General features: G+C 47.0%; 1 protein-coding gene across 5 annotated transcripts in view; it reads right to left on the bottom strand.

The window, feature by feature from the left end:
• Positions 1-5,755: 5,755 nt before the first annotated feature.
• Positions 5,756-11,348, bottom strand: part of PIGL (phosphatidylinositol glycan anchor biosynthesis class L) — a 67,533-nt gene continuing 61,940 nt past the window's right edge. Inside the window, exon 4 of one of the 5 annotated variants that reach the window (XM_059380649.1) lies at positions 5,756-10,131. In XM_059380649.1, coding sequence (XP_059236632.1) covers positions 9,878-10,131 — 254 coding nt within the window. In that variant the 3' untranslated portion in view covers positions 5,756-9,877. The remainder of the gene's footprint in view (positions 10,132-11,348) is intronic. The other 4 variants (XM_059380650.1, XM_059380648.1, XM_059380646.1 and 1 more) reach the window with 4 other exon arrangements.

The raw sequence follows: 11,348 nt of genomic DNA, 5'->3' as shown, positions 1-11,348 counted from the left end.
GTTCGACTCCATGACCCTGAGATTACAACATGAGACGAAATCAAGAGTAGGAGGCTTAGCTGACGGAGCCACCCGGGCGCCCCACTTTATAGAATTTTCTAAATGCTTTACTGTCATTTTAACCATCTTCAAAGCATCTTCACCAGGAGTAGATCCCATCAAGAAACCATGATCTTGGCTCATCCATAAGAAGCAGCCCCTGGGGGCTCCAGGGTGACTCAGTAGGTTAAAACCTCTGTCTTTGGCTCAGGTCATCGTCTCAGGGTCCTAGGGTCAAGCCCCGCATCGGGCTCTCTGCTCGGCGGGCAGCCTGCTTCTGCCTCTCTCTCTCTCTACCTGCCTCTCTGCCTACTTGTGATCTCTGTCTGTCAAATAAATAAATAAAATCTTAAAAAAAAAAAAAAAGCAGCAGCCCCTGATGCGTTAAAGTTTTCTGAGCTCCCAGCCACTCAGCCCATTTTCAGGCTCTGCTTCTCTCGCTGTTGCCACCACATCTGCAGTGACTGCCCCCACTGAAGTCTCGAACCCCTCACAGTCATCCGTAGGGTTGGAAACCACTTCTTCCAAACTCCGTTTCATGTTGCTATTTTGCCCTCTTCCCATGAGTCACAAATATTCCTAATGGCATCTGGAATGATGAATCCTTTCCAGAAGGTCTTCAATTTACTTTGCACAGATCCATCAGAGGAATCACTGTCTGTGGCAGCTAGGGCCTTCTGGAGTCTTTTTTTTTTTTTTTTTTTAAGATATTTATTTGGGGCGTCTGTGGCTCAGTGGGTTGGGCCGCTGCCTTCGGTTCAGGTCATGATGTCAGGGTCCTGGTATCGAGCCCCACAGCGGGCTCTCCCCTCAGCAGGGAGCCTGCTTCCCTTCCTCTCTCTCTGCCTGCCTTTCTGCCTACTTGTGATCTCTGTCTGTCAAATAAATAAATAAAAATTCTTAAAAAAAAAAAGATATTTATTTGACAGAGATCACAAGTAGGCAGAGAGTGGGGGCGGGGAGGTGACCAGGCTCCCCGTGGAGCAGAGAGCCCGATGCTGGACTCGATCCCAGGACCCTGAGATCATGACCTGAGCCAAAGGCAGAGGCTTTCACCCACTGAGCCACCCAGGTGCCCTGAATTCTATTTCTTTTTTTTTTTTTTAAGATTTTATTTATTTATTTGACAGAGAGAGATCACAAGGAGGCAGAGAGGCAGGCAGAGAGAGAGAGAGAGGGAAGCAGGCTCCCTGCTGAGCAGAGAGCCCAATGTGGGCCTTGATCCCAGGACCCTGAGATCATGACCTGAGCCGAAAGCAGCGGTTTAACCCACTGAGCCACCCAGGCACCCCTGAAGTCTATTTCTTAAATAAAAAGACTTGAAAGTTGAAATGAGCCCTTGCTGCACAGGCCGCAGAGCGGGTGCTGTGTTAGCAGACCTGAACACAGCGGAAGTCTCACCATCCGTCGCCATCGGAGCTCTTGGGTGACCCTGTGCCTTGTCAAGCAGCAGTAATATATTTTTTTAAGATTTTATTTATTTATTTGAGAGCGAGAGAAAGAGAGAGAGAGCATGAGAAGGGAGAAGGTCAGAGGGAGAAGCGGACTCCCTGCTGAACAGAGAGCCCGATGTGGGGCTTGATCCTGGGACTCCAGGATCATGACCTGAGCTGAAGGCAGTTGCTTAACCCACTGAGCCACCCAGGCACCCAAAAAGCAGTAATATTTTGAAAGGAATCTTTTTTCTGAGCAGGAGATCTCAACAGTGGACATAAAAAATCCAATAAATCGTGTTGTAAACAGACGTGCTGTCATCCAGGCTTTGTTCCCTTTCTAGAATGCGGACAGAGTAGATTCTGCATAACTCTTAAGGGTCGCGGGGCGCTCGGAATGACCCGCAGCGTCGGCTTCACTTGAAGTCACCAGCTCCTCAGCCTCGGGCAGGAGAGTCGCCCTCACCTCAGACGCTCTGAAGCTGGGTGCTGGCTGCTCTCCAGCCGTGACAGTCCTGGGTGGCGTCTCCACCGACAAAAAGCGGTTTCGTCTGTTTTGAGAGTCCGTTACTTAGCGTGGTTGATTAGTGTAGCCTATTAGCTTGACGAGGGTCTGGAATCTTCTGGAGAACTTGCTGCAGCCTCTCCGTCAGCGCGTGCTGCTTCAGCCTGCCTGTCTGTGGTATGCAGATGACGCGGTTCCTCAGTCCTCATGAACCAGCCTCCGCCAGCTTCAGCCTGTCCCGCTGCTTCCTCACCTCCCAGCCTTCCCCGAACTGAAGGGAGTCAGGGCCTTGCTCTGGGTTAGGCTTGGGCTGAAGGGGGTGTTGGGTCTGGGTAGGCCTCTCCAGATCACATCAGAGCCCACTTTCCCTGTAAGGCCTGTCTCATGTCCTTCTAGAACCTTCCTTTTGCGTTCACAGCTTGGCTCACTGGTGCAAGAGGCCTACCCGTCCGCCCGTCTCAGCTTCTGAGATGTTCAGTCATTTATACCTTTTGATTTCAAGTGAGAGACATGCGACTCTTCCTTTCTCTTGAACAGTTAGGGGCTGTGGTAAGATTATTAATTGGCCTCATTATAATATTGCTGTGTGTCAGGGACTAGAAAGGGCCAAAAGGAGGGTGAGAGATGGAGGAATGGCCAGGCAGTAAGCAGTCAGAACATATCCAACATGGACCAGTTAAGTTCACCATTTTATACAGGCCCGGTTTGTGGTTGTCCCCAAATAATTACAGTGGTAACATCAAAGATCACTGATTCCAGATCATCATAATAAATACCACAGTAACAAATTCTTGTAAAAAATCTATTATCATGTTGCCAGGGTGATTCAGTTGGTTAAGCGTCTGACTCTTGGTTTCGGCTCAGGTCATGATCTCAGGATCATGGAATCTAGCCTCGTGGAGGTCTTCATGCTCCTCACCCAGTCGCTTGAGATTTTTTTCCTTCTGCCCCTCCCCCAACTCTCTCAAGTAAAAATGTATTTATTTATTTATAAATATTTTAATTATTTATTTGACACAGAGAGAGATCACAAGTAGGCAGAGAGGCAGGGAGAAAGAGAGGAGGAAGCAGTCTCCCTGCTGAGCAGAGAGCTCAATGCGGGGCCTGATCCCAGGACCTTGAGACCATGACCTGAGCCAAAGGCAGACACTTAACCGACTGAGCCACCCAGGTGCCCCTAAATAAGTCTTTTCTAAAAATCTATTATAATTACCTTTCTAATTTTTCTATGGTTATTGGGTCTGTTCTCTCTCTCTCTCTCTCTTTTTAAAAAGATTTTATTTATTTATTTGACAGAGATCATAAGCAGGCAGAGAGGCAGGTGGAGAGAGAGGAGGAAGCAGGCTCCCTGCGGAGCAGGGAGCCCAATGTGGGGCTTGATCCCAGGACCCTGAGATCATGACCTGAGCTGAAGGCAGAGGCTTTAACCCACTGAGCCATCCAGGTGCCCTCCACCGTTCTTTTTTACTTTTTAAGTACATTTTAGTCCCATCCCATTCCATGAATAAGGGGTCCTGTCACCCGATATGATCCAGTTGGTGTCCCAGCCTAGTCCCTATTCTCAGCTGTGGGGCGACCAAGGTGTACCGCAGTGTGAGCGTGTAAGGAGATTTGGAAGTGACCACCTCAGGGACTTGCTCAGCTGGACGGCATTTTTTACTCTGTGAGGGACAGCGTGAGACTTTCCAGTGGAAGGAAAGAGCCACCATCAGTCTGCCCTGGGGTCCAAACCCTGCACAGAGCCTGGCTCATCTTCCCCACCTACCACCCCGCCTTGCAATTACGGGGCTAAACCGGTGCTCTTCCCTTCCGCCTAGGACCCCGGATGATGTAGTGCCAAGTGGCCTGATCCCGAGTCCTGGAAAGACTAAAAAGTACTGTTTTTCGTTAATCTTGCAGTGAGGCAACTCTGCATTTTATGGAATTGATATGCTTGGACCCTATTTATGACATTATGGTAGAGTTCAGCGGTAGTCCAAAATTTACCAGGAAGTCATCCATTTCCTGCAGATTTTCCAGTTTTGTTGCCATGGACCTGGATTAACATCTCCTATAATTTTTTTCTGTCTCTTCCAGTTTTGTGGCTACAGTATCCATTCTGTTCCTAATAATAGCACTTGCATTTTCCTTTTTTTTAACTGAATTGGCTTTGCCAGGTGTTGGCTTATTTGGCTTTTCAAAGAAAACTTATTTACCTTTCCACTAGCTTCTTATTTGTTTTCTCTTTCATCCACATTAAATTCCTCTTGCTACTTTTTGCTTGGTTTATCTTGTTGATTTCCTTAAATTAAATCCCATAGTTCACTAATTTCAATCTCTTAAAAACAAAAGAGTACATATATCCCATACAAAGTGTAATTTTTATTACCTCCTAGAAAATTTGTAATTTTCTCTTTGATCTGCAGATTATTTTGGAGGATGATTTTTGGTTTCTACGTAGAGTTTTTTCGGTCATTTTATAAACTTATTGAAAGCTATTTCTGTGTTTTTTTAAAGATTTAATTCATTGATTTGACCGAGAGAGCAAGCAAGAGAACATGAACCTTCCATTATTACTGTGTTTTGTTTTTTAAAGAACTTGGGGTGGGGGGTGCCTGGGTGCTTAGTCGTAAAGCGTCTGCCTTTGGCTCAGGTCATGATCGCAGGGTCCTGGGATGGAGTCCCATGCCTGGCTTCTTGCTGGGTGAGGAGCCTGCTTCTTCCTCTCCCTCTGCTCTCCCCTCCCCCCACTTGTGTTCTCTCTCTCTCAAATAAATAAAATCAATATTTTTGTTTTTTAAAAGATTTTATTTATTTAACAGAGAGAGCAAGCACTAGCAGGGGGAACAGCAGGCAGAGGGAGAAGCAGGCTCCCCACTGAGCAGGGAGCCTGAGGCGGGGCTCCATCCCAGGTCCCTGGTATCATGACCTGAGTGGAAGGCCCATGCTTAATGGATTGAGCCACCCAGGCGCCCTAAATAAAATCTTTTTTTTTTTAATCAAGCAAAGAAAAAAAAAAATCAAGCAAAGAACTTGGATTTTTGAGGGAGTTTGTTGCAAGTATCTGCCTGCTGTGATATTTACTGCCTATCCTCTCCTGGAGTGAATCTGGTACTGGGTCTAAAATATCCCCTATTGTTCAAGGTTTAACGCTTTTAGATGCTTGGCTGTGTGTTGTCACTGTTTTTGTGTGCCTTTGCCTGGTATTTGGTCTGTGACTCACCTTTTATTTTTAGCCTCTTTGTCACTTCTAGCTGCTAGATTTTGTTTTCTAACTGTTTTGGTAGGGAAATTAGCCCATTCAAAAAAATTTTTTTTCGAAGTAACTGGATACCTGATTTGATTCACTGCATTTGTTACATTTTATGCTTTGTTTCCTGTCTCCCCCCCCCCTTTTTTTTTAAGTTTGCAGGCTTGTAAGTTTCTCCTCATTTCCTCTTTTCTCCTTCATTAATTGGGATTCTGCACTGTTCAGGGCTGCAGGTGGTGACCTTTGCTGTCCCGCAGGAGCCCCAGACTTGTCTATGTCTTCGAGATGTTTCTCCTCCAGAGCGTCCCCTTAGACCCTGAGATCTCTGCAATATTTTTATCCTCTCCCCACTTGAAATTTAGGATTTTGCAGCACACGTGTGCATCTTTTTATTTTATTATTGTTTAAAGATTTTACTTGTTTGACAGAAAGAGAGAGCACCAGCGGGGGTGGGGGAGGGGCAGAGGGTGAAGCAGACTCCCCCCCACCCCCCCGCACCCCCCACCTCCACTGAGCAGGGAGCCTGGCAGGGAATCCAGCCCAGGACCCCGAGTTCAACACACTGAGCCACCCAGGCACCCTCGTGTGTATCTTTTTTAAAAAATCACAGCAGGCTAGAATATGGTGAGCCCTTCTAATGCACTGACTCAAGTCTCTTTCAGATGATGTAAATTCCCCTGTATTATCCCTCATCTGTAACTATTTCTGCTTCTAGAACTCGAGTTATTCACATGTTAGGTCTCTTGGACTTTTTTTGTTCCCCTTTGATGTATTTTTCAAGTCCTTTTTCCATCACAATTTCCATTCCTGAGTGAAATGCCTTCTGGGTTCTGAGATACGTCTTCTACTCGGTAGTCCAGATTCTGATTTGGCCTCTCCTGAGAAACATTCTTTTTCGTCTGGACCAGGACCTGAGCGTTCATTTTTTTTTTTTTTAAGATTTTTTATTTATTAAATTGACAGGCAGAGATCAGAAGTAGGCAGAGAGAGAGGAGGAAGCAGGCTCCCTGCTAAGCTGAGAGCCTGATTCGGGGCTCAATCCCAGGACCCTAAGATCATGACCTGAGCCCAAGGCACAGGCTTAACCCACTGAGCCTCCCAGGCGCCATTCATTGTTGTTTTTGATGAAGTCTGCCATTAACTGTTTCTTCCGAGGGAGCTGCCCATGGCAGGTGGGACTTCCTTTCCCTGGGAGCCCCTTTGGAAGAGGGTTGCCCTTTGGGACTGGGTCTACTCACCTTTGGTCTCCAACCATGGCAAAGTAAGGAGCGGTGGGAGGCCAGGCGATTTCTGCTCTTCTGGGCCCCAGGCTGAGAACTGGCAAACCACCAGGCCTCTCTGAACCACAGTCGCCTCCCGGGACTCTGGGCAAGAAGAGACAGCCTGCTTCCTGGTGAATTTTTAGTTAAGAGTGTCCGCGCGCGCGCACGTGTGTGTGTCCACTTCGTTCCTTCCACGTCTGCCTCCCTCCCTTCCCTCTGCTTCCTTCCTTCTTTTCTTGTCTGGCTCCTTGAAGAAACCGCATCTGATCTTCGCTCTAGGCTTCAGGGCTGTTGTACAGTTTTGCAGGTTGTTAACTATACAAGTATGGGGCTCAGAGGGCGGAGCTGGTACTCCCTGCTGCTCTCACCGAGTTGTGCTCTAGTGAGGGCCTATGTTTGCCTGGGGGAAGGGCTGCTTTCTGACAACTGGCACAGAGGCATACTTACCAGGTGTCCCCAGGGCTACGCTGCCCACGGAGAGCACCTTCCCCTAACTTGAGCGCAGATCCTACTCCAGGGTGGCTTTGAGGGGCATCCTTCCCTCCCGCGCAGCTGTCCAGTGCTCTCTCCAGGCACCACAGAGAACCTAGCTCTGTTCTCATTGGAAACCCCAAGGGGAGGGTGTTAGGATGGAGGGAGCCAAGGAGGGGGAGCTTGCACTCCAGCGACGAGGACCAGAATCAAGCCCCCGGCACCAGGAAATAAAGATGTTAGTTTGTTTTCATTTCCACCTAAACTTTTCCTCAATTTATTTACAAAGAAATACCCGGCCTGGGCAGTAAAACAAGAGCCGAAAATAACTCTAGTCCTACCACTCAGAAGCAGTGACTGTCGAAGATTCTACAGAGCTTTCTAACCTCTAATATTTGAGAGTATTTTTGAAGAGAGAATATACATGCATGGTATAAAATTCAAAAGGAACAACAACAAAAAAGGTCTCCTTTCCCCTCCTCCCACCCAATTTCCTTTTTCAGAGAAGCACTGTTACCAGAAATATCCCATTTATTTACACTCAATTGGGTGTGTAGACATATAGGTATTTTTCCCCACAAAGGGTTGCATTTCCTTTTTTTTTTTTTTTTTTAAGATTTTATTTATTTGACAGAGAGAGCATAAGCAGGGGGAGTGGCAGAGGGAGAGGGAGAGGCAGGCTCCCTGCAGAGCAGAGGGAGCCCAGAGCAGGGGGAACCTGATGTGGGACTCCATGTGGGACTCAATCCCAGGACCGTGAGATCATGACCTGAGGTGAAGTCAGATGTTTAACTGACTGAGCCACCCTGACGCCCTTGGCTATACATGGTTTTTTTTTTTTTTTTTTTAGCTTTACATTATATCAAAAGTATATAATCACATCAAAACGATTAATGAACAACAATAAAATCCTTTAAAATTATAAATGTTCATTTTAGAAAGATGACCTTAGTAATTAGCAATTACCTTTCTTAAAAAAAAAGCAAGCTCTACATCCAACATGGGGCTTGAACTCAAGACACCCAAGATCAAGAGTCCCATGCTGTACCAACCGAGCCAGCCAGGCACCCCAGTAATTACCTTTTTCATATATATCTCTGTCTCTCTCTCTCTCTCTATATATATATATACTTTTATGTGGGTGTATACATACACACATATTTGTGCATGTATGTTTAACTAATATGAGATTGTACCATTCCTAACCTGCTTTCAAAAATTTATCATAAACACTCATTGATGCAATCATCATTGGATTTTTCAAATTGTATTATAAATAATACTGTGATGATATCTGTATGTATAATTTTCATTTTTTAAATTAAATTTTTTAAGTATTTCCTTAGGTCACGGGGTTTGGGTATTTTTTAAAAATTGTATTTATTTATTTGACAGACAGAGATCACAAGTAGGCAAAGAGGCAGGCAGAGAGAGAGGGGGAAGTAGGCTCCCTGATGTGGGACTCAATCCCAGGACCCTGAGATCATGACCTGAGCTGAAGGCAGAGGCCTTAACCCACTGAGACACCAGGCACCCCAGGGTTTGGGTACTTTATAAGCTCTTAATACATACTGAGACTTGCAGTCTGGAGAAGCTGGCTCAGGGCCTGTCTTATCAGAAGCAAGACAGGAGGCAGCTTGTCCTCTGCCCCCGCCCCCCCACCATCTAGCATCAGTGGCTGATTTCTTCTCACAGTTTCTAAGGAGGCTATTAGGAGCCACTGACAGATTTTCAGTAGACAGATAACAACCAGATTTGCATTTTAGACTCCTGTTTTAGGGCCTGTTCTCTGGCTCAGTCCCACGTGGCCCGTAGGCGGCATCAAGAGAGCAGGTCTGTAACCTGTTGCTATGGAGACAGCAGTGCAGGCCTTCTGCCAAGGGCCAGAAAGGATACCCCTGGACAATGTGCACCAAGGTCCTTTTTGTGTCAGGACTTCAACTCCTGCGAGTCCCTCTGTGGTAGGGCTGCTTATGCATCTCCGAACACCAGCGACTCACCTTTCCTGGGCCCTGACTGCGCGCCAGACCCTTTCCTGGGCGCCCACCTGGCTTAGTCTCCTCTGAGGTTGGTACCGTGACCACGCTTCCTTTTGCACATGAGACAACTGAGTCAGACAAAGGTTAAACACCTTGTCCATGATTACACTGTTGGTAAATCTGGTCTTCCACCAGTATGCGGAGCCTGTGCCCTTGACACCTAAGCTTCCCAGCCTCGGGCCACTTGCCTGGACCGTTGGCTGGGCCGTGGGAGTAGTTTCCAAGCCAGACCCCTCAGACTGCTTTGGTTTGTAGCACAATTTTACGACATCAGCTTTCTTGTTTTGTTTAGTTTTGGTTGAGGATTTAAAAAAAAACAACAGCACACAAGACTTCCTGATTTGTCTTCCTGTTTCCTCCTTCCCTCAAAAGACTGGGAGCTGAGATCTTTGACTGGATGCTCCTTCCGGGCAGGCCCACTTTGTAACAGTCTCAGCAGGAAATGCTGGGCATCGTGGTCGGCCTTTGACCTTCAGGAGCCCCAGTCGGTTTAACGACTATGAGGTTAAGTAGAGAAGCTTCCTCGGGACTCAAACTTGATACAGAGGCCACGACGTGAATCAAAGTAATAATGGCTGAACTCACTCACTATCGGGGCTACTCGTGTGTGTGAGCTTGGTGAGGCTGCTTTGGAAACAACATAAAAATTCTGCCTCATGGCCTCTGAGAAGTGATCTGGGAGCACCTTTCAGAGCATTTATCATCACAGCAGGCTCTGTCCTAGATGCCTGACCGACATGGTGCCATTATATAGCGCGTTTTCCGGAAGAACTTGAAAAGCTGTCAGGGTAGCTATTGGTATCCTGGGATTGGTTTGGTTTGGGCTGCCGTGGGGCTTTCCCCCAAAGGAAGAAGCTGACGTTGGGACCACCCATTGGCCTGCACGGTCCCCCCTTTAGTTAGAGCTTCTCAGCGCAGACCCACAGAGCTCTGGAAGGCACCCCCCATGGGGCTCTCTTCAGTTCAGGCTGATCCACCAGCTCAAGGCCCGGGCCCAGGCATTCTGGTCTTTGCTTCTCCCTGTGTTCCTTAGCCCAGAAGACCCCTCCAGGCTTCAGAGGAAGTGCAGGGAGTTGATCCTCATGTATCTGGAGAAGAGTAAGTAGAGGCGGCGGAACCAGAGCAGCTGGCTGCGGTGGCAGGACATGGCTCTCTAGGAGAAGCAGAGAGGCCCGGTCATGGAACTGTTTCACTCCCTCTTTCCTCACCTGAACTGCTTCTCACAAGCACAGCTCATGCTGTAGCCTATCCTGGCTTCTCCCTGGGACAAGCGAAGCTCTCCGGATGGGCCTCCCATCACTGCCTCCCCTCTCCCCTCTCCTAACGACAACCCAGTGATAAACTCACAGGATAGTAATGGTGGCCACAGCGCGCTGGCGGTCTCCATGCATCACCTCGATTTAGACAACACGGCTGGCGTCTGAAGCCAGAGCCATGTGAATGACCCTGAAGCCCACATTCTTAATTTCTTTGCTCCCCTACATCGTATAGATCAAATGTACGAGGAGGTTTTATGGGAAGCGAGCTACATTATTGTGCTAACGCTCCTCTCAATTACAGAAGCTGGGAGAAAGAGGAAGAGAAGAAACTAGAAGGCACAGAGACACATTCACACCAAAGGGTACACATGGGTGTGGGGTTCTCCTTGCCAAAATGTGTATTATCTTGTTATTTAGACCTAGTGTAGTTCAGTTTTAAACCACAGATCATAGCGACTGATGAAACTAGATATAACATATATAAATATATATGAAATATATATATATTTTTATATATATTAAACTAGATATAACATATATAAATATTTCCTGCCTGCTTTTCTCTAAGTACCAAAAGTCAACTGCCTCTCTGAGCTATTATCATTGAAGACCTTTATGTAAAGAACTCATTTTATTTTATTTTTTTTTATGATTTTATTTATTTATTTGTCAGAGAGAGAACACAAGCATGGGGAGTGGCAGAGGGAGAGGGAGAAGCAGACTCCCCACTGAGCAGGGAGCCCGAAGTGGGACTTGATCCCAGGACCCCAGGATCACCACCCAAGCCGAAGGCAAATGCCCAACCAACCGAACCACCCAGGCGTCCCCAAAATGTTTATTTTAGAAAAACATTGAGAGACGGGTGCCTGGGTGGCTCAGTGGGTTAAGCCTCCGCCTTCAGCTCAGGTCATAGTCTCAGGGTCCTGGGATCAAGCCCCGCATCGGGTTCTCTGCTCAGCAGGGAGCCTGCTTTCCCCTCTCTCTCTGCCTGCCTCTCTGCCTACTTGTGATCTCTCTCTCTCTGTATCAAATAAATAAATAAAATCTTAAAAAAAAAAAAAAAAAGAAAGAAAGAAAAGAAAAACATTGAGAGAAGGGATGAACTTTGTAG

This window comes from Mustela nigripes, chromosome 16 (assembly GCF_022355385.1).
Source record: "Mustela nigripes isolate SB6536 chromosome 16, MUSNIG.SB6536, whole genome shotgun sequence".
NCBI classification, from domain to species: domain Eukaryota; kingdom Metazoa; phylum Chordata; class Mammalia; order Carnivora; family Mustelidae; genus Mustela; species Mustela nigripes.
Note: the sequence above shows the minus strand (reverse complement) of the source record. Positions and strands in the feature narration are given on the sequence as shown.